The sequence below is a fragment of the Talpa europaea genome (assembly GCF_964194135.1).
Source record: "Talpa europaea genome assembly, chromosome: 6".
Classification (NCBI taxonomy): domain Eukaryota; kingdom Metazoa; phylum Chordata; class Mammalia; order Eulipotyphla; family Talpidae; genus Talpa; species Talpa europaea.
The window spans coordinates 58,982,250-59,010,134 of record NC_140072.1 but is presented as its reverse complement, the minus strand read 5'-3'; the positions used below and the strand labels follow the sequence as shown (position 1 = coordinate 59,010,134).

At 36.9% G+C, this 27,885-nt stretch overlaps 2 protein-coding genes across 3 annotated transcripts in view; one reads left to right on the top strand and one right to left on the bottom strand.

Moving 5' to 3' along the window:
* Window positions 1-143: 143 nt before the first annotated feature.
* Window positions 144-8,082, top strand: PNO1 (partner of NOB1 homolog; the record flags this gene model as incomplete). Of its 2 annotated transcripts, XM_084234339.1 has the most annotated exons (7): window positions 144-350; window positions 590-739; window positions 2,179-2,262; window positions 2,448-2,508; window positions 3,170-3,287; window positions 7,290-7,360; window positions 8,015-8,082. In XM_084234339.1, the coding sequence occupies 7 exons, from the start codon at window positions 144-146 to the stop codon at window positions 8,080-8,082; spliced, it is 759 nt and encodes a 252-aa protein (XP_084090465.1). The 2 variants fall into 2 exon arrangements, with proteins under 2 accessions (XP_084090465.1, XP_084090466.1); XM_084234340.1 differs by lacking the exon at window positions 7,290-7,360 and having other exon boundaries at window positions 8,015-8,060.
* A 5,193-nt stretch (window positions 8,083-13,275) lies between these two features.
* PPP3R1 (protein phosphatase 3 regulatory subunit B, alpha) overlaps window positions 13,276-27,885 on the bottom strand; it is a gene marked incomplete at both ends in the record, with an annotated part of 57,156 nt that continues 42,546 nt past the window's right edge. The window contains 4 exons of the mRNA XM_084234848.1: window positions 13,276-13,323; window positions 16,654-16,838; window positions 17,733-17,792; window positions 18,918-19,094. Coding sequence (XP_084090974.1) covers window positions 13,276-13,323; window positions 16,654-16,838; window positions 17,733-17,792; window positions 18,918-19,094 — 470 coding nt within the window. The remainder of the gene's footprint in view (window positions 13,324-16,653; window positions 16,839-17,732; window positions 17,793-18,917; window positions 19,095-27,885) is intronic.

Below are 27,885 nucleotides of genomic sequence, written 5' to 3'. Positions count from 1 at the left end.
TCCTGTTTCAGGTCCCTTGAGTGGGGCTTCCTAGGAAAGGGCCGGGTTGGCGTAAGGGGCGGGGACGCGTGGAGGTGCGCCTGCGCGGTGCGGCGGCGCACGTGTTCGAGCCGGAAGAGCCTGTGGGGCTGAAAGTTCTAGGGATGGAGACCGAGATGGAGTCCCAGAGCGCGGTAGCCCAGGACGGCTTCACCCTGGTCACCCGCAAGAGTGGTCGGCGGGCAAAGAAACGGCAGGCCGAGCAGCTGTCGGCGGCGGGGGAAAGCGGGGACGCTGGGCGCATGGACACGGAGGAGGCCCGGCCAGCGAAGAGACCCGTCTTCCCGCCCCTCTCCGGGGACGCGTTCCTGGTACTGTCCGAGACCCTAGAACGGGAGTGGAGCTAGGGCCAGAGTGGGGTCCAGCTGATGGTTTCTGGGTGAGGTTGAAGATACGGAGGGACTCATCTGAGTTGAGCCTCTTAGGGAAGCCACTTTCGTGAAGTTAATTCATTCAATTTAAAGGGAGCTTTTTGTGGGTCAGCCGTCATTGTGCAACCCCACCCGCATTTCTCCAGACACCGCTTGAGTTGTGTGTTCTTTTCTCTTAGGGTGGGAAAGAAGAAACAAGGAAAATTCCGGTCCCAGCTAACAGGTACACGCCCTTAAAAGAGAATTGGATGAAGATTTTTACTCCAATTGTAGAACATTTGGGACTTCAAATACGCTTTAATTTGAAATCGAGAAATGTGGAAATCAGGGTAAGCAGAATGGCAGTCATATATTTCCAAATATATTAGAGTTTCTCTTACAGGCATGAAAATGTATGAGTAGACTTTCCTTACTAGGATGTAATTTGTTAACTGTTTATTTACCCCAGCTTTCTAATATAGTGAGTTTGAACTTCTCAAAATGCCTTCAAAATCTGCACTTGCTAGACTTACTAGATCTGCATAATATTAGCTGTATTCATAAGTTGGGTCTGACACGGTACAATAGCGTTTTTGTGTGATGTTTTACTGACCACCTCCGTTTACTGATGAGAAGACTTAAGATGTGGAGTAGCCATGGGACTTACTCAAGGTCACATGTGGGACTAGAACTGAGATCTAGTTTTAAATGTTTCTTTGTACAACCCTGTTACAGTTTTAAATTTGTCAAATGTGGTCTCTACAACTAGATTGTGAGTCAGTGGGTAAGTGGAAATAAGTGTTTTGGAACCAGATTTGTGTTCGAATGTTACCTTTTTCACATCTTAATACCTTGGTTCCTCATATGTAAGCCAGAGGAATGTCACTTAAAATTAAGGATTGTCATGAAAATTAGAACTGTAGTATGTAGGGCCTCCCCAGTGGCGCAGCGGTTGAGCACTGGGTTGCAAAGCTGCCCGCAGCCTCTGCAGCGCCAGTTCGATCCCCGGCCACTGGAGGAGGGTCCCACATGGCTCGCAGACCTCTCCTGCCACCCGCTGCTTCCCTCAGCAGTGTACTTTGGTCCTTCTGCCTGCTCTGCTCCCCGCTCTGGCTCTGGTGAATTCTCTCACCCTCCGGCGCTTCTGACTGTACCCAGTGCTTGTATGCATAAATAAATAAACAAACAAATAAATAAATAAATCTTTACCCCCCCCAAAAAAAAGAACTATAGTATGTAAAGCATCTTTGCAGTGCATGTCATTTTCAGTGGTGTACATTTTTAATAACTGCAATTTTTGTGATTATTAAATAAACTTTGTGGGCATGATCTCTGCTTTAACCATTATTGGTAGCGCTGGGGTTGTTGCTTTAGGAAACATCAGCATACACATGTTTGAAATCAGGAGATTAGATCAGAAATCTTAGAAAGATTGCATTTAAGGAGAAGAGAAGAGGACCAGCTTGGGCACTGATAGATGGGACATGGACTGAGAACAGAAGCTTGAGTGTGAGCCACTGGGCTGTGGCAGAGGAATCCTGCTGTTAATCCCTGAGTGAGATCAGTCATTGGCAGTCTGCATGGAACTGCTCTACTTTGAGCTGGGAAAGTTTTGTTGTGCAAATTGAATAGTCCTTGTCCTCCCCCAAAACTGAGTGTTTAGAGAATATATTGGGGAAGGGTGATGATGAAGGAAATTATAGTAATGGGGACGATCAATTCTATTCTTTTGTTAAAATATCTTTTTTTTGCCCCCAACTGTTATATGTCTTCTTTTTTACAAAAACAGACATGCAAAGAAACCAAGGATGTCAGTGCTCTGACAAAAGCAGCTGATTTTGTGAAAGCCTTCATTCTCGGGTTTCAGGTGGAGGTGAGTGATTTCATGATACATGAAATGGGGGCTGAATTTATATATTCAAAATATATATAAAAATATGTACTCAATATAAAGGTTACAGTGGATTGGGCCCTTAAAAAATGTTTCTAAGTTGTACAATGTGTGAATTTTAGCTTAACATCATTCTTGGATATCTAAACATTGTTTTTATATTATAGGATGCACTGGCCCTCATTAGGTTGGATGACCTCTTCCTGGAGTCTTTTGAAATTACAGATGGTGAGTGAATTGTGGTCATATTCTGTGAAATACTTTATTTTGTATTGCTGTCTTTGAATTGTGTGACTATTTTTTTTACATTAAAGTAACATGGCATTGTATTGTAATGTATGTTTCAGGTATGCATCGTTGAAAATCAAATGTGTCTGTACTATATTAAGTTTGTCACTAAAATGCCAATTCTGTCCTTCAGTTTACAGTGTTCCTCTTTGATTTACCCACCCTTGTTCCCTGCTCTCTTCTTTGATCTTATAGTCTAAAAATTTAGGGTTTTTATATAGTTCATCTCTTTTGTTTTCTCTGCACATTGAATATGAGTGAAATCATAGTCTTTGTCTTTCTCCGTCTGGTTTCTTTCACTAAGCATAATACTCTCTAAATTCATCCATATTGCAAATGTCAGGATGTCACCTTTTTAATAGCTTTTCAACTTTCTAATAGCATCAGTTAAGTTGTATCATTAGCAACTTTTATTTATTTTTTAGTTGCTTGTGGAGGTAACATTGCTTTGTAATATTACATATGTTTCATATTTGAGCAGCTTTCAAGAAAATGTATATTTTGTGTCTTTTAGTAGGGGAATTGAATGATTAAACTTTACTTGGAAGTGGGTTGTGTATTATAATAGCTTTCCTCCTGAGGTCTTGCTTTTCTCACTTAGTGAAGCCCCTAAAGGGAGACCACCTGTCGAGAGCAATAGGAAGGATCGCTGGCAAAGGAGGAAAAACCAAATTCACAATAGAGAACGTGACACGGACACGGATAGTTTTGGCTGATGTGTAAGTATCTGACCTATGATTCTTGTCAAAGTTTATCTTTGACCTTCAGCTGGTTTCAGAAAGACATCAAGAGTGTATTTAATGCATAGTTGCCACTAAATCTTGTTGGCATATGGTTCTAGGTGAATATTCATGTCCTTTGAAAGAAAGCATGTTAGGTTAGCTGAAAAAATCTCAGAAATTATAGCTTTTTTGTCAGTTTGCCAATGAAGGAAAAGTTTAGAACCACTATTGAAAGAAATGACATGACATGAAGATTTAAATAGTATCTCAGGGGAATCTATTAAATCAGTAAGGAAGAGCAAGGAATAGGTGTTTTACATGCCATTGTGAGGCTCTCCTTTAAATCAAGTATGTATACCCTTACAGGGGTATGTCTACACATAGATATGTAAAGGTCTTTCATAAAAGGAAAGGTGCATATTGCACCTTCATCAATGGATAAAGAACTAAAAAACAGAAATGAGATGTTCTACAGGCTTAAAATAAGAGTGCTGGGAGTCAGGCTGAGATTACCCAACTCTGAGGTGAAGCTGCTCCGTTGCTAGGTTGGGATTATTGGCAGATGGCTCAGAGATTATATATTGGGAAGTTGGGAAATAAAGCAATTGACTTAAGAGGAAAGGGATCTGCCTGATACTGAATCCAGAAATAATTTAAAATCATCTCATCTTTGCTGTAAACTGAGAGCTCACTATTATTTAAAATCTAAATTTTAGAGTATTTTTTAATATTTTAAGGATAACTATAGTACTATATATTACAGTGTAGTTGGCCCTCTTCACATGAAGGTAGGTGTATTATAATGGTGATCTGTTATGAATTGAGCCTACTGTAACAACTGTTGTAATATGATTTACATGCCATGTTGTTTGAGTTTCTCTGTTTTATGGGTTATGTCAGTTTCACCTGTTTTAAGTATACAGTTCAGTGAGTTCTCGGCATATTTTATAGTCCTGTAATCTTCACAGGCCATCTTCCCAAAAGTTCCTTGTGTACCTCCATCCCTTTCCCAGAAAATCACTGATCCAGTTTTAGAAATGCATGTAAATGAAAATACACAATAGGTAGTCTTCAGTATATGACTTTTTTTTTTAAGTATTTTATTTATTTTAAATTTTTAATATTTTATATAATTCTTACATCATTTTTCATCTTCGTACAATGTATGCATTTTCATTTTGGTTATATTCCCCATACAATTGCACCCCCCCTTATTTTGACTCTAGTTCTTCCTCTCCCCCCAATCCCTACTCCCCCCCCCATTGTGTCTCTGGTTTATAATTGCTTGTTGATTTTGATTATTACTTTGCATTGATTAGTCTTTTTCCTGGTCTCTTATTTAGGTTTTCTAAATTCCTGCTATGAGTGAGACCATCCAGTATTTTTCTTTTTCTTTCTGACTTATTTCGCTGAGAATGATCCCTTCTAGCTCCATCCATGTTGCTGCAAACTGCATGCTTTTATCAACAATATGACTTCTTTTTAATTACCATGTTGTTTTGAGTTTCACTCTTTTTTTTTTAAAGATTTATTTATTTATGCATATAAGAACTGGAGTCCAGTTCAGAGGCGTGGGGTGAGAGGATTCACCAGAGACCGAGTGGGGAACAGAACAGGTGGATTAACTGAAATACACTGCTGAGGGGAGTAGCGGGTGAGTCAGGAGAGGTCTGCTGCGCCATGTGGGTAGCTCCCTGGCCAGCCCAGGGATCCAGCACGTGCTGACTGCAGATTGCTTCATAGTACGGTGCTTAACCCCTTGCGCCACCAGGGAGGCCCTGAGTTTCTCTGTTGAGTATGTCCTTAATTCTTGTTAGTGTCCATTACTAGATTGTATAGATGCATCATTTTGTATATCCACTCAGTTAATGGATTTGGGGTTTTTGTTTGGGGCTATTATGAATAACAAGATGTTGACTTTTTTTTTTTTTTTAATCTCAGCTTTTTTTTTTTTTTTTGATATTTAAAGAGCAAGTTTATTAGAAAAGGGATAGGATGGTAAAAGACACGTGCATAGACATAAGCGGGCAGGAAGAGCTGCCCCAGAAGGGACAGGTTTGCTGAGAGAGGCCTGCATAGTTGCAGGTGGGCAGCCTTGAGGAGAGCTGCCTCCCCTGAGGGATGTCAGTGAAGAGAAGTCCTGGCAGGTACAGGTCACGGGCAGGCAGGAAGCTGCTGCCCTGCGGAGGGAGAGAGTTGGTGAAAACAAGTACCTGTACAGTCACAGGTGGGCAGAAAGAGTGCTGCCAGCTTTTAGATTTTTCTTACAAACTACTCAAAATCAAATGTGCTATCTTGTGTTTTTGCTATAAACAGGCTAATTGGAAATTCCCATGTTCAGCCATTTATATTATGTTTTAATAATATACACTACTATGCACCTATAAATTGAATTGTTAATGACCTGTCAAAATACAGTATAATATGAGCAAGATAAAAAATTAAGAACTGTTATTCCAGAATTATTCAGTATGTCAAATGGGAAATAAAATTGCCCGTGTGTCCTCAGACCTACATTCCAGGTCAGCTACTGCCCTGTTGCTTTGGTTGGGTTAGTAGCAAAACTACTCTAGCTTTATGTAACTTTGCTGTCTTTATTTTCTCATTTTCCATGTTCTATTTTAAGGAATTTTATTTTTTATCAGATTCTCGAGACCCCCAGTGTGTGCGCCATAAGGAAAGAGTGGGGTGTTAAAGAACAAAATAGAAACTCAGGGCTTGAGGGGGCAGGACTGATGGTTGACTAGAGCCTCACTGTGGTGATTAGCCTCGCTTTTTCTCTGGGGAAGCCCTGATTTTTGGTATTTTAGCCTTACTGAGCAGAACAGGCTGCCCAGAGAAGTGTTCCCATCTCTTTGCTGCCAGACTTTTGGAGCCCAGTGATGAAGGACACTTGGCGGTGCTTCAGCATTAAGTATGCAGATGTTTGGTTGACATCACCCCTGTTTTAAACATGGTGCTCCTACTTCAGCTGTGCCTGGTACCCCTGCTCTGCTCATCATGTCTTTTGCTTCCTCTGGTAAACCACCTCTTCTTCCCCATAACCTTGCCACAATTATAGGGGAATGGTTGCCTATTCACATGGAGTGTGGAGAAAATCTGGGGATTGTCTTAAACAGACTTTTAACTAATTCTCTAATTTTTAATCTCACTTTGTCCCGATTTCAGAAATACCTGAGCAGCCTATGAGGGAGAGAGTCCTGCTTAATGTTCCCATTGCCAGTTTTGTTGAGGTGGGCTCAAAAAGGCAAAATGCTGTATTCTTGATCTTATTGAGTCATTCAGCAAGGAATGCCTATTAAAAAGGTCACGATGATCCTCTTGAGTATTGAAGAATTTACATAACCTTTAAAAAGTTTTCAGTTGACACCCAAAGATGTTTTTATTAAGTACAGTAGTATTTGCCTACCTGGGGTCACAGTAATCCAGCCCTGCCAGTGTTTGAGCTTGAATTTCTGATTTCTTATAAACTTCTTTCCTTATTGTAAAATGGAAGTAACACCTACATAATAAAACGCAAGTGAGGATTAAATGAAAACATGTAAATAAAGTTCTGACACATAGTGCTCACTGGAGTGGTCAGAAGACATGAAATAAGGGAAACCAAGAATGGAAGAGACTGGGTAATCTTCAGTGTTGTTTTAACACTGTCATACACACAAAAAATTCAAAAATAATAGCACTCTGTATTAATAGCATTCTGTATGTATTAATATTATTCAAAAATAGTAACACTCTATTAATTGTAGCACAATTAATACTCAAGAATCTTAAGGAACTTTTTTTATTTTTTGTTCATTTTCTTTTCTAATAATTTTTTATTGGGACATAATTCGCATACCATAAAATTCTCCCTTTCAAAATGGTCTTTAATATATGTACAGAGTATGCAGCTGTCACTACCCCCTTTATTTAGGAATCTGTATCATGATTGTCCAGTGTTTCTGTACTAAAGACAGGCTTTTTTGTTGCTCACTTGTTTTACTTTGTCTCTTGCAGGAAAGTTCACATCCTCGGCTCTTTCCAAAACATCAAGATGGCAAGGACTGCCATTTGCAACCTCATCCTGGGTAATAGCAGTTTCCTTTCTTTGGGGTATTCTGATTTTCTCTGGAAAGAAAAGAATGAATTTAGGGACTCAAACTACCTTTGCAAATCAGTTTAGGATAAGAGTAGTGTTAAAGATAACAAGTAGCAGCTCTCGGAGGTTGACAAATGCAGGCCTAGAAAAAGTAGGAATATTTTTGCTCTGAACCTGTCTGCCTGCTAAAGAAGAGAAAGGGTGTATTAGGTTATGTTGCTGAAATATTGCTGATTTCCTCTGGTAAGGTGACACAAGAGCCATTTCAGAATAGCAGGCAGTGTCATGTTTTAGGTTCAACAAAAGGGGGGCTGCTGAACAGCATCAGTCAGCTTAATTGACTGCAGCAAAGTCAGGATTGTAGCAGCTTCTCAGAAAACACTTAGATTCTCCCGTGGTACCCAGATCTGACCCAGTAGCTTCTTTTTGCAATATTTTGACAACTTGGAGCTTTGGGCTCTTAGGATTTGAAATATTTGCTGGAGAATATTTCGTTATATTTTCCTTAATGGTTGCGTATTGTTCTTTTGTTAAGATAAGCCCAATGGAAAATGTCCCGTTATTTTTCAGGGTTGTAGACCATTTTCCACGTAGCATCTATGTATAAGTTTATTTGTATAACAATTATTTTTTCCCCCTGCAGGAAATCCTCCATCCAAGGTTTATGGCAATATTCGAGCTGTGGCTAGCAGAGCAGCAGATCGATTCTGATTTCAAGTCAGACTTATCTTCTGTTTGGACTTTAAAGACCTTACCCCTCTGTGAGTGTCACAGGAAAAACCACGTGAATTTTCTAGTCACTTTAATCCTTGGTTAAAGGAAAATTTTAATGGTATTCACATTTAAGAGCTTTGAGGATAACTTAAATATCAAAATATTGTACCGTTATTATAGTTTGCCTACCTTATAATTCATTTGGAGGGGGACTTCTGGTTTAAACAGTTGTGTATGAATTTGTACTTTATAAATTCACCACCTTATACATTTATAAACATTTCTTCGTTATGAGCTGGTATTAAAGAGTAATCTCAGAAAACTTCTGAATCAAGATCCTTAGTTGAATACTGGATACTAAATATTTTAGTCAGGTCATAAGCTGTAGTGGGAACCCAAGAGGCTAGTATTTCTATTTTGCAGTTTGTAAATTTAAAATCAAAGACCTAAATCACCAGGCTGATGTAAGGAAAGAGTTTTATTTTTCAAGGTAGTCAGGAAAGTAGTCAGACCTTGCCAATGTTGGGTATGTTTCAAGAGAAGTAAAGGTGAGATATGGGGAGATTTTCCCACAAGAAAACTGCTACAATGTTCTGCAAATATTGTTTTGACTAGTGTCTGCCTATTTAAGTATTCATTTAATGCATTTTTAAAATAAATTAACTTCATTGAACTTGACTGTGATACTATATTCTCTCACACATCTTGAAAACTCTTGCCCAAATCTTTATAACTTTAATGGTGGGAATATTAGAAAGTTTGTCTAAGAGCTAGAAAAAGGGCCTCCCTGGTGGCGCAAGGGGTTAAGACGCAACTTATGAAGCTATCTGCAGACACTGCAGCATGAGTTCCATCCCCAGCCAGGGAGTTAGCCACATGGTGCAGCAGACCTTTTTTGACTTGCCCGCTGCTCCCCTCAGCGGTGTACTTCAGTCAGTCTGCCTGTTCTACTCTCTACTCTGTCTCTGGTGAATCCTATCACCCCACCCCCACACCTCTCTGACCTGTACCCCAGTTCTTGTATGCATAATCTTTTAAAAAAAAAAGGAAAACAAAACCTAGAAAAAGCTTCTTTGCCTTTTTATCAGTTACATGTACTGAACTCGTTTGTATATTGCATGGGATTGAATGTACTTTAAAAATTACTGTGGGAATCCAGTGGAAACTTGCTTGAAATGTCCCACTCCAAATTGATTTTCATCCTTTTGTAACATAGCAACATGGGGAGAATGTGTGTATCAAACCTAATCTTTTTGAAAAGCAGGAGTGATGGACATTTGGGTTTCTTCTACCTTAGGCTTTTGTAAACATGACTGCTGTAAATACGGGTGTACAAATATGTGTAATTCCTGCTTTCACTTCTGGATATACATACCAAGTAGAATTCCTGGCTTCTATGGCGGCTCTGTATTTAACTTGAAGACTGCCACACTTCTAGTGACTGTACCATTTGACGTTCCCTCCAGCGAAGCACCAGGGTTGCAATTTCTCCACCAGCATTTTTTTGAGTAAAAGGAATTTTAATGGATATAGTTTTGAGTTGCATTCCCATAAGAAGCATCTTTTTTTGTAGAAGTATCTATTCAGGTTCTTTGCCCAGTTTAAAATTGTTTTGTTATTGGTTTGTAGGAATTTTTTACATACTGGAAAGCAGTCTTTTATCAGATGAGAAAAATATTTTGTGGATTGCTATTTCACTCTGTTGAGTCTTTTCTATTCTTTTTTTTTTTTTTTTTAAAAGATTTATTTATTTATTTATACAAGTAGTGGGCACAGTCAGAAGCACGGGAGGGTGAGAGAATTCACCAGAGCCAGAGCTGATAACAGAACAGGCAGACCGACGAAGTACACTGCTGAGGGGGGCAGCAGGCAGCAGGAGGTCTGCGCGCCATGTGGGACCCTGGCCCGGTGGCCAGGATCGAACCGGCACTGCAGAGGCTGCAGGCAGCCTCGCGCTCAACTGCTGCGCCATAGTGGGGGCCTGAGTCTTTTCTATTCTTAAAAACTTATCAGAACTTGGGCCTCCCCTGGTGGCACAGCGGTTGAGCGCTGGGCTGCAAGGCTGCCCACAGCCTCTGCAGCACCAGTTCGTTCCCCTGCTGCCGGCGAGGGTCCCACAAAAACAAAAACAAAAACAAAAAACACAACAAAAAAAACTTACCAGAACTAGGTATAGAAGACTCAGGGCTTAAGTGCATCAGTTGGTTTAGGCTTAGCTAACTATTCCTAGATTGTCTAAGAAGCCACAGGATGTGCAATGTCTCTCCTAACCTGACAATATGAATGTTCTAGAGACTGTGCCAGGTATATCATCTGCTTGTCACAAGTATCGCAAATCCTTATTATAGGGCTAGACATGTAGTAGGAAATCTTTTAAGTTGCTGAATGAAGTTCAAGTTGTTGAATGCAAATGTCAAAAAGAAGTTTACTTTTTATGATAAGTACTAAATAGAATTTATTCTGCAATCACAATCTGTATAAATAAGGTGTCTCATATTACTAATTTACTTACACAACAAATACTAAGAACTTGGTAGGAGTCTAGAAATTAGGTCCATCAGTGAATAGGAATAGAAATCACTGCTTTTGTGGAGCTTTTCATTCTATTTCAATAACTGGGTAAGACAAATATATAAAATATGTTGTATCAAAATATATGTTAAGTCAGAGTAAGTGCAACAGAAGGAAAGAGTGGGGCAATGGAGACCAGATAGGTCTATTGTAATACACAGTGGCCGGGGGAAAGTTCCTGTTACGCAGGGTGTACCTGCACAAGACTTGAGGGGATTAGTGATGGGATATCTAGTGGGCAAAGAAACAGTGCTAAGTCCTGCAGCTGCAGCAAGCCAAGAGCTTCCAGGAATCACAAGGAGGCTGAGAAAGCTGGAAGTAGAAGAAGAGTGTATGCAGTAAAGGGATAGGATACGGCTTTGTAGGTTGCTGTAATGTGTTTTTATCCAGTGGTATAACAGATTTATTTTCACTTAAAGCTTAGAGTCAAAGATCAAAAATCCATTTATCAGTTTTTTAAAAATCCAAAAGAATAAAAAAAGTGCTAAAACCCACCAAAGACCACTGTGAATATATACTCAAGCAAGTTTCAAATATTTTATTTTCTTATTCATACAGTATGAAGATTTCTAAAGAGCCCACAACATGATGTATCATGCAGAAGAAAAACTAAACATTCAACATAAACCACCCCTCCCCCCACCCACCTACACACTAAGAAAAAAAAAAAAAGAAAAAAAGAAACCCTCATTCCCCAGTAAGGAAATAATGTTTGCACTATTTTGCTGTAACGCCAGCCAAGATATGCACAAGCAAGAGAAATAGAAAGCATTTGCTAAAATATTTGTAACAAATACTTATGTACAAAAAATTCACAAAAGACTAGTTTCCCCTTGAAGCAGAGCACATGGCAGTTGACACTGGAACAGATCAAACCACTGGCTGGGATTATAAGCCACGTACTGATCCAGAGGAAGAAAGTTACATGTAGTGGAGATTTTTCAGTTTGAACATTAACATTTCCAAAGTTTGGCAACATCTTTTAAAATTATGCAAATTATGTAAACAAGAGAGGTACATTTTAAATAGATCTACATGCAAAACTCCATGTCATGCAAGGACACCAAGCACCGGGATTTTTCTCTCACAGACAGAGCCCATGATGTGCAGCACTCAGTTGAAGGAACAGCGATGGCAGGCAGGTGCCCAATTTAAGATTCATTCACTTTGTTTCAACCTGCCCATTTCCACTCATGTATAAAACCAGTTTTTATAGAAAAACTATACAGGGAAAGACTACTGTCCTAGAAAGCTAACCAAAATGTCTTCATCCAGCCAATATTGTTTGCACTATAGTACCTTTGCAGAAAAGGGAAGGGATAATATCAAGTGGTGGAACATGATACACTACTTTTATATCACACAAATTTATTGTTATTCATATACAAATATGGGCAAATCAAGAAAGAAAACCATCATGCACTTTATGTTTTGGGGTAAAGAAATTTAAGAGATTAAAAACTGGGTAAGATAAAATTTTGCTCTTCTGTGGCATATAGATTAGTAAGATTTCTCCCATTTAAATCACTTATACATGTGGGGTTTCAGATATATACATGCACATTAAATATCACCAGTTTTCAGATTAGCTGCAAGTCTTCTGAAACAGAAGGGAAACTTATAGTTCGAACATAAGTTTAGTGATAAATTATTTACCCATGTAATGAAACAAACAAGTGGATATTCTAAGCAATTACATAATTACTTCAAATACTTGTCATTAAATAATGTCTAAAATAAATGACTGCCTCAGCTTCTGGCTTTTATGCGCAAAATCACAACTGATAACTTACATTTCACTCAGGGACATTCAATAAATGTAATGACTCCTAGCTATAAAGAAACAATGATGCAGCCATAGCCTTGCAGTTTCTATATGAACACAAGAAAGAGCTCTTGGCAGTAGCACGGAACTATACTTTCTCCTCAAGCAGAGTTATGTTAAAAGCTGCTCAACAATGAGATTTAGTCCCTGGAAATATATTCATAGGTATAAATAAAGTACAAACTCCTTTGTTACAAAAATGTAATTAAGGTAAATAAGAGGACATTAACAAATGCTTTGTCAATCTCTCAAAGGAGAAAGCACAGGAGAAGGAAAATAGCTGGCCTAACACCCGGCTCAATTGTACAATCTTCTATCTATATATAAAACTGTGTGAAATAAAAGTAAGGATGTTTTATGTTCTGCTTGGCACTTTTATACTCTATCATTTTGTTTCTGAATCAAGTATATTAAATTAAAGCCAACCTACTACACATATAGAAAGCTACATATATCTATATATAAATATTTACATATGTATATATAGATACTTTCTTGTTATAAAAGATGAGGAAAAATAAATTAAAAAGCCAACCCCTTCCCTTTCTTCACCACATTGATATGCTCTTTTCATGTTGCTGTCCTTCAGACTTTAAAGTGCTACACTGAGTTATTGAGAGAATAAGAGTTCAATAACACTTAGTTGGCTTCATGAGGCTCATGTTGGAAAATGTGGCTTCACAGAGAAAAATACTTCCATTTAAATACACAGAGAGCATTGCTGGACGTCTTGAGCAGATCTTCAGAGATGGAGAAGAAAGCAAAAGTGTTGGGTGGTACTCTTTAAAAAAGAGTCACACGTCTACCACCATCTTTTTGTGGATATCTAGGCCACCTACAACCTGCAACAGACAGAAACAAATTAAGCTTAGCTTTATTTGCGAAACTCCTTTTTACTAATTTACCTTATTGGAACTACAGTTTTAAAACATAACTACTTTAAGCATTCTCAGGCTTTTTAAAAATTGTCTTGCCTCCCAGGAAAGTAGGCATTTTCTTGTGTTTTAAGCACAAGGGTTATTAGTATTCTTATTCTGTCTTATTCTGTAAAGGAATCAGAAAGAAAATATTTTAGGTTTTAGCACATACAGTTTTTATAGCGCTTTCGTCTTGCAGTTTATTTTAAAACCTTAAGAAATGTAAAAATTACTCTTAGCTTAAAAAATACAAAACAGGCCATGTATGTATTAAACGCCATTTGATCCACTCCACAGTTTGCCAATCCCTACCTTTAGTAGTTTAATATTAAATGATAACTAGATGTTACCTTAAGAATTGTCCTCAAAAATCAAATATGGGCCTGTGTCACTCTATTCTGGAAGATATTTAAAAGTAATAGATAAGTGAAAATTTCTGCAGATTATTTTCCCATGGAGTTGAATATATGTTGATTACTGTTACGATTCTTGCATCTTTGTATGAAATCTCCCCACTTCTCTATTCCAGCCCTTTGGAAGTTTGTAGAATCATCTCTTTGTTCCTGCCTTTTAAAATATCATGATAATGTGTCCATATTATTTTAAAAAACTATGCTGGGTAACTTGGTGTAAGTCCTTTCAGTAGAATCTCCGTACTTTGATTCTCAGATATTTTCTTGATTCATTTTTGATGACTTCCTCCCTTCCATTTTCTTTCTGGAATCACTAGCATTCAGGTGTTAGGCCTCCTAGAATGGATTTCTAAATTTAATTCAAATGCCTGAAAACTTTTTTCTGTATTATCCAGTTTTTTTCAAGAATTTAATATAGTTATATATCCCTGAGGACAAAAATGATAAATGTTTATTTAACTTTTAAAGTTTTCACTGGCCATCCATACCTTGGTTCTCTGCTTCTGGGAAAAGGGCATGGGAAACTACATGTACATGGTAAGGCTACTGACTGGGCTACGTTTTTGAGTTATGGGGTGGGAACACTGCTTTAGGGAGATCTTATTTTCCAAAGATGGTTCTTCCATCTTTTGCCTGAAGTCTAGCTGCTGGGAAATTAAATGTCAAAGAAGGCAAGAGGTGTCAAGAAGCAAATATGCTTCTCTTCACTTAATTTCGTAGCAAGCAAGTTCACAAATACACTCAAGAAGGCACAACTCACTCACACCCCACCCTACCCACCTGTCTTGTGTTTTCTAGCCTTCAGACTCTAGTTCACCCTCTCCAACCACCCACTAAAGTGCAAAGACATACACTGTGCAAAAATGAAAAAGAATGTAAAAAATACATAAAATAAAAAAAGTGCAAAGAAGCTAAACAGAATAGGAAAGAAAATCTAGTGTTCTAATTGCTCCGTAAAGCAATTCTTCTGGTTTTTGGGGTTTTTTTTTTTGCATAGACAAACTGGGGTGTAGGCCAGAGGTATGGGGGATGAGAGGATTCACCAGAGACAGAGTGGGGAGCAGAACAGGTAGATTTACTGAAATATGCTGCTGAGGGGATAAGCAGGTCACACTGGAGAGGTCTGCTGCGCTATATGTGGGTTAGCTCTGAGGCCGGGGATTAGTACTCAGGCCATAGTGGTGACAGCATGGAGACCAGGGAGGCCACCAGGGAGGCCCAATTCTGTTTTTAGCCTCACCATCACCTCCACTTTCAGTTATTTTTTTATCACCATTTCTGAACCTTTCAGAGGTGCCATTATAACTTAGGTTGCTTCTCAACTTTCCAAGTGGAAAGCTTAGAACTCATTTCCCCGTCTCTTAAATTAGGTAACCACCGAACTTTGTAAGCTGCCAAATTTAGTTGCTATACTTTCTGCTCTTCACTTTATCCTTGTGGGTTCATAAACTTTTCCTTTCAATACAGCGAATTTCATTAGTTTTGGGAGGAAACAAAAATACACGTGTTTCAATCCACTTTTAATCCTGTCACTAAATCATTCACAAGATTTATCTGTATATGTTAAGTATTCTGAGATTTTAAAAGTGGGTATGTAGTCTGTGATTAACTTTTCCCATCTCTTTCACTGTTTAAGCTTAAGATATAAGAAAAAAAGTCAATATTCAGAAAAAGTAGTTGCGTGCACACACACACACACTCTCACTCTCTCCCTCCATTCCTGGACTATGTCCCTGAAAAATAACACAAGTAAAGGCAATTTATCACAAATACCAGAAAAAGAGCTAAAAGCTTAGCTTATTTCTCTGTATAAACAGTTATCACCATTATAACTAAGGATGTATTTTAATTTCCTCTCCCTGATAAATGATTTTTGTCTTGCTTCCCCAAGTGATTTTGTTCTGATTTTTTCTCCTTTTGAAAGCTGGTTGCAATTTACAATGCCACTACCAGTCTGGTCTATGGTCACACTCAATCTGATGCCAGTCCACAGGAAGCTTCAGTGATACTTAGCAACAATGAAGAGGAGAAATGAAAGGATAACAAACACTTGCATCAGTACCACCTGGCAGCAGTTCAAAGTCTGAAGTCTATCTAATTCTTCCCAAAAGACTTAGCCTATATTTTACACTAGAGCACCATCATACTTTTTGAAATAAAATACAAGGATAGTACTACCTTGAGATGAAAGAAGAGACTAAAAGGATTACACAAACTTAAATGCCAAGGTAGCGACTTCAGTTCTTACATTACATACAACCAAAGTCATTAGTTTTTCCCTGTGTGGTCTTAAAAAAAAATAACAACTGAAAAAGGAGGAAGGAAATTTTCCTATACAAGTCATGACTGGAAAATTTCAAGAATTTTTTGTTATCTTGTTTCTCCTCTAAATTCTCTAGTAGCTCCAATTTGCAGTTAAAATACCCTTAGAACACATCAAAAAACCTAGTATCTTTGCTTTAGGGACTGAAGTTGAGAAGAGAAGCTAAGTGGTTGTGTTTTTATTTGGAGGCAATGAATGGTGGCAAATCACTGGATCTAGATGAGCAGTAAACCAGAAGCTGAGCTGTTACCCCAATTTTCACCTATACTTTTCTAGGGCCCCCTCATGATTCTAGTCCCTGCTTCTGCAGAGTCCTTGCCCCAGAACACAAGAACACCCATCAATAACTTAGAAAGGGCTGGGGTGGGAGCTCACCATTTATACTGCCCAACAGGCAAGTTTAATAAGGAACAAATGCAAAATTCCAGGGCAAAATAGCTATAAGAAATGCTCTATTAAGTGGTTTAAACAATTTTTTTAAACACAACTAATGAAAAACCTCTACTCTTTTATACTTACAGCACAGAATTCTTCAAAGGATATTCTTCCATCCCCATCCTTATCTGCATTTATTATGGTTTTGTCTACGATTTGCTGTAACTGTGTATCTTTCAGATTGTTCCCCACCATCATCTTCAGCACCTGGAAGAGCTCCCCATTGGAAATATACCCATCTTTATCCATGTCATAGATACGGAAAGCAACTAAAAAGAAAAGTAAGGAAAATCAATGGCAATTATAAGGCAATAATAAGTAAATATTTTGATAAAGAACATAGTAAACTGCTAAACATCTAGAATCATAACTATGAGCCTTCATGAATATAGATGTTACCTTTAGACGCAACTTAACATAGCTAAGAATATAGGCTATGAATCAAGACTGCACAGGCCAGCTGGCATAGCCTAGGGCAAGTTATTTAACTTACTTCAGTTTCTGCACATGTAAAATAGGGGCTAGGAACAGTTCCAACCTCCCAGATTTTTTAGTGTATGAGTGAGTAATACATGTGAACAGTTTATATCACAAGTTTGATACATGGTAAAAGCTCAATAAAAGATACCAACTGCTATTATTACTACTCTCAATTATATCAATAGTTAATTTGCGTAAGATAAACATCTTATATACGCTATGCCTGAGAACGGTCATTCAATAAAATGTCTCTCTAGTTAAGAGCTGAATAATTTAAAAGGTATCAAATGATCACTGCAATAGAGGTTGTCTATCATAGTCAAAATAGTGGACTTCTGGGTAGCTATTTCTGAATTCAATGTGTGTAAACTAAGTTAATCTAATCATATTAGACCAATTCTCCCTATTTTCATCATGAACAACAACAAAAAAATCTCTTATCCAAGTAGGATATTGAACTTGACTGTTTTCAGTAAAAATGAGTTCCATTTTCTTTCTATTCAACTAAAACCTACAATGGCACATTATTAAAAATACTAGTTGCAAATACATTTCTGTAATATCTACTAAAAATCTAGAATAAAAAGAAAACTTTTAGAATGCTTTACAAAGAGGTTATAATGCAGTATGAAGTAGTAGTGGGTATAAAAGGGAGAATGAAATCAATGAAGAAAAGTACTTACACCTCAACTTTTGTTCCTTATCTCCTTTGACACTGAACTGAGAGACTCCCTCAATGAATTCTGAGTAAGAACAGAAAAGGTTTACATATCAGAAATTTCAATTTTTTTACACAGAAAACCAACGTGGATATTTTCTTTTTAAAAACAAAGGACCTTTTCTTGCTGTAAAAGAAAATATTACTAGCAGTATTTAAAAATGAAAATGCCACATATGAAATAGCAAAAAGGGTCATAAATATACACACATACGCACATATAATGGATCATATATATGTGTCTATATAGTCATGTATTATATATGTGTAAGCATATATATACAAATATATATATATAAAATCAACTTTGAGTCCTCTAAAGTCAAAGTTGTACAAACATATAAGTACCATAGAGCATAATACCCCAAACATTCTTTAAAGCTAGTAATGTTCTTGAAATATAATTATAAAGGAGGACTTAAAAAAAAAGGATTAAACATTGTTTAATGTTTAACAACAAAAATAATTTTGGATTTCTGATCCCAACATTTAGAATCACTTAAGTAAACTGAAGTTTCATGATAAGTGATCATTTTTCTTCACTGCTGGTAAACATTAAATCATCATCAATTTTAGCTCCCTTCACTTATAATCATTCAGTTCCTGAAAAGCAAATAACAAACTGTTCATGATTCACCACTGAAATAAAATGATTAAAGTATAGAATCAAGAATAAAATTATGAATCATTAGTATTAGCAAAAGCACTATTGAGTATCTTAGTACAAAATGTACATTAACTAAAATATATCTATCCCTTCTATAAAAGTATTCATATCCTTATTGCTGTTTATTTTTAATTGCTCACTTAAGTCTCATTCTTTTTAAAAAAGTTTTAAATAATGCAGCTTCCTATATTACATTCCCTAAAGTGAGGCTTTTCTAAAAATAAAGCAAATATTAACTCCTAATTTTTAAGAGTATCTTATAGGGCAATATGATAGTTTGTGAGCCACAAAGTAAAAGATCTTAGTTTGTTAAGGTTCATACACCACAGATTTTAAAATTTAAACATAAACTATTATTCTAAAATCACCAATAATACAAAAACATTGAATAATAACTCAAATTTTCAAATATTTTCAAACATAAAACTCTAAGACTACTCGTAGATTATCTAAATTGTGAGATTTTAAAAACTACTTTCTTACCTTTAAAGTCTACTTCTCCATTCCCATCTGTGTCGAATATATCTATTACTCGCTGTACTAAAGGATTCTGTTGTAACTCAGGCAAAGACATAAACTCTTCCACACTCAAAGAACCAGAATTGTCCAAATCAAGCTTCTTAAATCTCTTTCCTAGCCTTTTAATTTCATCAGCATCAACTAAAAGCAAACAGAGATAGTAAGATTTACAAAATGACATTGTGATTATAGAAAAAAATCTAGCAATTATCCAATAGTTGAATTTCCAACTTAACTACAAGAGTTGATTTCTTTTAATAGAAAAAAATACATGAGCGATATTTTTATTTGGTCATCCTTTTGTTATTCTGCACCTGCCATACATACAACCAACTGGTGAGTGCCAGTTGTACTGGTGAGTACAGGACTGGCTCTCTGCTAAGCTGATCATTGAAATCAAGTGGTTACTATTAGATAAGCTAAATCAATCTCTGTTCTATACTTAAGCACTTTCGTTTTCATTTTAAATTTAATTTGCTTTATTTCTAATACCTCATGGTTCAAAATGTGAACATATTTCCAACATAATTCAAAATTCAAAGACTCCCTCCCATCTTCCTCCACCCCACAGACATCCATTTCCTCTCCTTGGAGGTAATGTTGCCAATTTTTGAATAATGTTCTAGAATATTCTTTGAAAATATGAGCAAATAAAACATAGCTTTTACCTTTTTAACCATAGGATTAGTTAACAAAATTCACCCTCAAAGCTTTAAAAACAAACTAACGAATTCGTATTTCTTATCCACATTCTTTAAAAGTGTCCTTCATTTATTTGCAAATTATTGTTTTCATTCCTTTAAAATATCAGACTAGGGGCCTCCCAGGTGGCGCAGCGGTTGAGCGCTGGGTTGGGAAGCTGCCCGTGGCCTCTGCAGCGCGGGGTCGATCCCCGCTGCTCCCCGGCCACCGGAGGAGGGTCCCACATGGCGCGCAGACCTCTCCTACTGCCCGCTGCTCCCCTCGGCAGTGTACTTCGGTCCTTCTGCCTGCTCTGCTCCCCGCTCTGGCTCTGGTGAATTCTCTCACCCTCCCGCGCTTCTGACTGTACCCACTGCTTGTATAAATAAATAAATAAATACATACATACATACATACATAAATAAATAAATAAATCTTTAAAAAAAAATAAAATAGGGCCTCCCCGGTGGCGCAGCGGTTGAGCGCTGGGTTGAGAAGCTGCCCGCAGCCTCTGCAGCGCCGGTTCGATCCCTGGCTGCTCCCCGGCCACCGCAGGAGGGTCCCACATGGCGCGCAGACCTCTCCTGCCGCCCGCTGCTCCCCTCAGCAGTGTACTTCGGTCCTTCTGCCTGCTCTGCTCCCCGCTCTGGCTCTGGTGAATTCTCTCACCCTCCCGCGCTTCTGACTGTACCCAGTGCATGTATAAACAAAACAAACAAACAAACCAGCAAAACAAATAAATAAAGCATGCCTCTACTAAAAAAAAAAATAAAAAATAAAAAAAATAAATAAATAAAAAAAATAAAATATCAGACTAATTCACGCAATTCTGATCATCTCTTAATAGAAATATTACTTTCAAAAAAGTAATACTTACCAATACATTAAAAAGTTAATTAAATATATTAACAGTTTTTAAAAGAAAAACAAGTCAAATATTACACTGCCCACCACAATAGTAGAGACTGACATTGCAAACTGTTTTGTAAATTCAACTACACAATATCCTCATTATAAGAACTTGCAAGTTAACATTTTTAAAATGTTAATTAAACAAAGTAACTATAATTACCTGCACTAAAGTATAAACTGTAAAACTACAAGATGCTGCTCTAATATGAACTGGTATATGTGCAATTAAGAAAGGCAGTGATGTCAGCAGATACAGAAGTTATCAATGGTTTAGAGGGATTTCCCCCACTATGTTATGAAGGGATCAGAGGCAGACTTTCCTTAAAGAGAAAGTGTTGATAAAATGTGAAGGAGAAAAAAAAAGGCGAGAACAACTACCTTTTTAGGAAAAAGTTAACAGCAAATTTAGTAGTTTCAAGAACCCAGAGACTAACATTGTTATCTAGTGAAAACTAAAGGTGCAAATGAACACTCAACAAAGACAATTTCTCTTGTATATACTGCTTCTCAAAAAAAAAAAGCAATTAACATAGATGACTATATCCTGGTTCATTATGTAATTTTTACAAACTTAGTTTCTACTGAAGCAGATGTCCTCAAGACAATTAGGGCTGACAGTCTATAGTGGTTAGCACAAATGCCATTTATGTTAAGGTAATTTGTGCTAGTGTTTTAAAAATCATTGTTGTTTCTGTTAGTACTCTGTTATAAGGCTGCATAGTGAATAGTCTATCCGTATTTTTTCCAGACATGATTTTGCAGACATGAGGTTTTTCAGGAATGCATATGTTGTGTTACAGCAGAGGTATCTTTACCATAATTTAATGATTCATTTAAACACCACTTCAAATAGCAAAACACACATGCATGCTTATAATAATCCAAACAAGGGCCTCCCTGGTGGTGCAGGGGTGAAAGTCTCAGCACTATCAGGCTATCACGAGCCACTGTGGCATGAGTTCGATCCCCACACTAGGGAGCAAAACCACATGGTGCAGCAAACCTCTCCTGTCTTGCCTGCTGCTCCCCTCAGCAGTGTATTTCAGTAGATCAGCCTGTTCTGCTCCCCAGTCTGTCTCTGGTGAGTCCTCTCACTCCCCAGACCTCTGGCTTGTACCCCAGTTCTTGTATGCATAAATAAAAGCAAAAAAATCTTTTTAAAAATAATCCAGTGCCTCCCTGGTGGCGCAGGTGGTTGTGCACAGCACTGTGAAGCTGTCCGCAGTCTCTGCAGTGCCAGTTCCATCCCCTCCAGCCTCGCCTGCTGCTCCCCTCAGCAGTATATTTCGTCAGTCTGCCTGTTCTGTTCCCCACTCTGTCTCTGGTGAATCCTCTCACTCTCCCGTGCATCTGGCCTGTGCCCTGGTTCTTGTATAAATAAACAAATCTCAAAAAATAATCCAATCAAAATTTGCACGCGCACACACACACACACACATACACACACTTCATAAACAAATCAACTGAAATAGAAAAAGCATTTTTATACCTTTACCAAAGAGTACTGCTTTATGGGAGAGATGATAAAAGCAAGCTAGCAAGCTGTTCAAATTAACCGTATTATTCAATTTTCCATTATGAAATTAGATATCCTTACTCTGAGGAAAACAAAACTTAATACTTTTTGCTTATTTATTTACATGTCTCCCCCACTTAGGGAAAAGTTCATCGTTTTCTCATTGGTGGTTCTGTACATTGCATGTAACACGTGAACACCTGTTTTTAAGTATAAATGTTTTTAAGTATTAATTCTAAGTGTTTCAGATTTAAAATTTATTGATCAAAATGCCATCAACATTTTAAGCAAAACTACTTATCTAAGCAGATAGCAATCAGCAAATCTTTTCCTATCGTTTCTCAAAGTTCAAAGATTTTGCTAAAGAGTTACTTTTCATGCTTACATTAATCTTACATTCATACCAAAGATTCATTATTAGTTACTTTCTTTTTCACAACTGTTCATTTCTCCTTAATTTACAATGACAGACCAGAAAAGTGGATGATGAAATTAAATATAATAGACTATGGTAGAATTACAAGTGGGAAAGGAAAGACAGTGCCTCCACAAGCAGCACACAGACAAATGAGGATGGTTTCACTGAGCAAAAAGAGGGAAGATAGATATATAGTGTCAACATTTAAACTAAACTACCTGTTAGATTCCATTTTTAAAAATGGGACATGAATAACAGTTCAGAAAGTTGTACCTTATGAAACAAACTAAGGCACTTTAAGAACTTTCAATTACCTGAAATGGAAGACAGCATTCCAGTCTTGATTTATTAGTAAGGAATATAATGAATATTGTAAGATAGATAACATAAATCACCATATAGATATACTTGGTTCAATCTATCCTTCTTTATACTACCAAACACTTTTGATAAGGCACATTCAGCCAAATTGCTAGCTTTTGTGCTCAAAATTTTTGAAAGGCTTCCCAAAGCAAATAGGATAGAAAAGTCAAGAGCCCTTGACAGTACTTAGCCTCAATTCAAATTTCCATCTTATCTCTTCCCCTAATACCTCTACTTAGCTATAATATTCTTGGCACAATTCTTACAATTCTTTTATAGCATAAATTCCAAGCCTCCATTTCTTTATAAACCCTCTGCTGGAGTGTTCGTCCCTTGAGTGCTCCACTTATGAGACACACATCAATTTTTCTCTGATTTTAAAAAAAAGGGAGGGTGTTATTAACTGTGTCTCCTGTAGTTAGGCGTATCATTAGCTGGTGAAAGGCCTTAAAGCAACATTCAAAATTCACTCAACTTTCTGTGTTACTTTATGTTATGAAATCGTATAAGATAGTTGACACCTATTCTGGATTAGTTAAAACTTTCCTCAAAGGCAAAGCAATGTACCAGTGATCACATTTAACAACAACTGGCTTTCTAAGTTCCGTAAGTATGACTTAAAGGGTCTAAGCTTCACCTAATCTTTCTTTTCATAATCAGTCTCACAAACCTCATATAGTCCAAACCCACCTTGAGTTGAAGAGGTCACTGTAGTTTGAAAGGAGACTGTAACTGATATATTTCCTTCTTTCCTTCCTACTTAGATTGCAATAATGATCATGTAAGACACAGACTAGTTTCTGAGACATAGACTCAGTACTAGTCTATTCAAGGTAATGTGTATGCAATGTCTATTCAAGGTAATGCCACAAGTATGTTTTAAAGCCAAGACCTAAGGAAGCTAGCTTTTAAAAACAAATAGTAAAAATAGTTATTTAGGGTTAGTTGACTTATGTGGTCACTACTGCCACCAGAGAAGCAGTTATTTAGCATGTCCAGCTGCTGGTACTATAGAAGCGCCATGTTACAGGATTAAAGGTATCTTAAAGTATTGTCACAATTCTTAAAATTTCAGTACCTATTAATCTTCTAAAATTAGGCAAAGATTTCTAAAACACATCAAACCCATTTTGGCATTACCATTAGATGTTTCACAAATCTGCACTTAGTACATATTAAGGGACAAATTCTAACTTTCGGCACCAAACTTTAACAAAGATTTTATCCGTACTGTCTGGGATCACACTCCCTTAAAACAGATGTTTAAGTGGGGAACATAATGACGACAAGGGGGGAACACAATGACGACGAATAAATACCTCACCCTCTTGACTCATAGATATTCTTTTTCATATGTTTTATCAAGTTGAAACTCATGTTATTTTCCCACTTTTTGTAAGGAAACCTTTGTATAAACAATAATAATTGAACATCTTACCTGTTCGATTATTTCATACAAAATATTGAAATAAAAAACTTTATAAGTCATAAAAGTGCATATACAGATATATATATGTTCTCTAAAATCTAAGTAAGTACAAATCTATAGATCTTTCATTTTGAGTTTATAAAACACAAAATTAATAGGGAATTGATGGAATGCTTATATAGCAAGCACCAAATTAAACTGTCAAGATGTTACCCAGATCAATGTACCCCAGGTATACTCAGCAATGAATGTGAAATCTAGATGGTTACTCATTTTAACAAGCAGTTTCAAGAAAATTATGTGTCACCACATTAAATGATTAAGACTTTGCTTCTAGAGAGCTCATGCAACTGTAATAAATCTTAATAAAAATTTCCAAGTGGACACATCAATACTAAGGAAATATAATATTAATAGATAGAAATGTTGCATATTCATTCATCATCATCTCAGATGAAGAAACATTACCGTCTTAATCATATGTGTATGTCTGTACATACTTCTTTTTCATTTAGAAAAAAGGAATATGAGCTTCCAAAATAGAAGAGAGCCTAAGTCTTTGGCTCTTAAGGTACTGTTATTACTACATATACACCAAGCTATTACTCCACTGTGAGGATTAAAAGTAAAAACATTTTGTAGTCATGAGTTTTCTCAGAATGAAAAGGAAAATAAATAAGCAAAATGGCAGAATGATTATCCTCAAATTGTAACCAATTACCAACAATTGTGTGGTAAACAACAGTAGAAAACAAAACTACTGCTCCTTCAGAAAATTCTTTTGTCACTTAATGATTTAACAAGAAAAAAATGAATCTTTTCGAATCCTCCTAGGATTAATATTTTGAAAGAAATAACTAACTGTAATGTGGAATCCTAGAAAAGAAAAAATACTAGATAAGAAAAACTTCAAATGTTACCAGTTGTTGATTTTTTTTCACTAAAATACAGTTTAATGAGTATTGTACCAACATTAATTTTTTGATTTAATTCTGAACGATGTTAACATTACAGAAAGCTGTGTGAGGGGTATTTGGGAACATTTTTTTTCATCTTTTTTAAAAAGAAAATTTTTTTATTTTATGTATTTTTTACAGCATTTTTCATTTTTGCACAATGTATGCATTTTCAGCTTGGTTATAGTCCCCATACAGTTCCCACAACCCTTGTTTTGATCCTACTCCATTCTTCCCCCCCGTTGTGTGTCTCTGGTTTATAGTTGCTTGTTGGTTTTGATTTTTACTTACTTTCTGGCTTATTTCGCTGAACATGATCCCTTCCAACTCCATCCATGTTGCTGCAAATTGCATGAGTTTATCTTTTTTGACTGCTGAGTAATACTCCATTGTGTATATGTACCACATCTTCTTGATCCAGTCATCTATTTTTGGGCATTTGGGTTGTTTCCATAGCTTACCTATTGTAAATAGTGCTGCTATAAACACAGGCGTGCAAGTGCCCTTTTGAATTAATGTTTCTGTGTCCTTTGGGTAAATACCTAGGAGTGGAATTGCTGGATCATATGGAAGCTCCATCTTTAAGCAGACTGTGGAATCTTCATACAGCTTTCCATAGTGTTTGGACCCATTTGCACTCCCACCAGCAGTGCAGGAGAGTTCCTTTTTCTCCACATCCTCGTCAACATTTGTTGTTGCTAGTTTTTTTAATATGTGCCATTCTCACTGGTGTAAGATGGTATCTCATTGTAATATTTAGGAACATTTTTGGTATATGTGCTGCCGAAGCAAACACAATTTTGGGAACATTTTGACAACTTTTTGGCAATTTCTCCTTAGTCCCTTCCAATATGTGATATTCCTTACTTCTCCCCTTGACCTTTCGATACAGTATTTTGTAAGGTGTCCCTCAGCTTGAATCTGGTATTTTCTCATGATCAGAATGAATGAGGAAGAATGCCACAGAAATGATGTGTCCTTGCCAGTGGTCATATCAAAGGGTTTGCGATGTCAATGTCTAGTGCCATTACCTTTGATCATTTGTCCAAAACAGTGACCTTCCTCTTTGTATTAAAAAAATATCAGGGAAGAGAAGATATAACAACAACAACAACAACAAAAGCCACCTGTCCCTTCTCCCTACTTATTTCTTTATTTAATTATTCATATCATCATGGACTCAAGGATCTTTATTCTATGAGTTAAAAGCTATACATGCCATTATTTGCTAGTCAAATTGTTCAATCTTTGGTCTTAAGGTAATACCTCAGACCTACTCCTGTGTGACCTTTCAACAAGCCCCATTTTGCATACACTTCCTTAATTTCTGACACCAAAAATATTCTTCCCTCATTCTGACTTCACACACTATTATTAAGAAAAGAATCCCCAATCTCCTTTGTATGACAGGATATTTAGAACCATACCATAGAATGAGAACTATTAGGCTACAAAGGGCCTAAGAAAACATTTTGGAATAATGAAAAAAAATTTTTTTGGCTATAGTGATGCTTACATATGCATACACATTTGTCAAAATGTGTCGAACTATATAATTTTGGAATGTCATATATTTCTCAGAGTTGGTTTAAAATTTTTTACGATTTTGATTACAGCTTTGTAATTCTTTTGCTGGTACTGATAACTAGCTTTTCCATATTTGACTATTTAACAGTTTATTTAACAGAAATATTACTCTAATAAGGGATCTCAGAATCTCTAACCAAGAGGGGTACTGTGAAAAGTGCTATCTGACATGACAAAATTACCTATGGAGAAACATGTACTGTAATAATTCTTGTAAAGACTACCATAAGAATAAAGGCCTTATAATGTTGCCATACGAGTCAATGGGTAGTTTTTTTAAAGATTCACTTAATAATTATCTTTTGTAAAATTCATCTCCTACAAAAATTAGCTGTATTTTCCTGATACCCCAAATAAGTAAAAAACCACCAGGGGGCGCAGTAGACAAGGTCATCAGCATCTCCAAAAACACACCCAAATTTTATAACGACCTGTGTATAAACAAGCAGCTTAATATTTCTATTATTTAATATTCTACACAGAATTGTCTGACAGCAGACAAAAGAATCCTACCAATATTATAAGAAAATTTTAAAAGTACTTATGAAATATATTCCGGTGTTAAAAAAAAAAAAAAGAAATATGGAGACATAGTCACACCCATTGTGCCGAGACTTACAAAACTTTATCCACTTAAAGATTTAAATTTTAAGGGTACATAATAATTTTCTTTAAAAAAAAAATATTTATTTATTTATTTATACAAGCACTGGGTACAGTCAGAAGCACGGAGGGTGAGAGAATTCACCAGAGCCAGAGAGGGGGAACAGAGCAGGCAGACAGATGCAGTACACTGCTGAGGGGAGCAACGGGCGTGGCAGGAGAGGTCTGTCGCACCATGTGGGACCCTCGCCTGTGGCATGGGATTGAACCGGCGCTGCAGGCGCTGCAGAGGCTGCGGGCAGCTTCGCAGCACAGCACTCAACCACTGCACCACCAGGGGAGGCCCCACATAATAATTTTCTAATGTAAGAGGTAACAGATGCTTTTGGTGTTTCTAGAATTCATATATTTAGAAAACTGTTAAATAGTCAAATACAGAAAAGCTAGATATCAGTACCAGCAAAAGA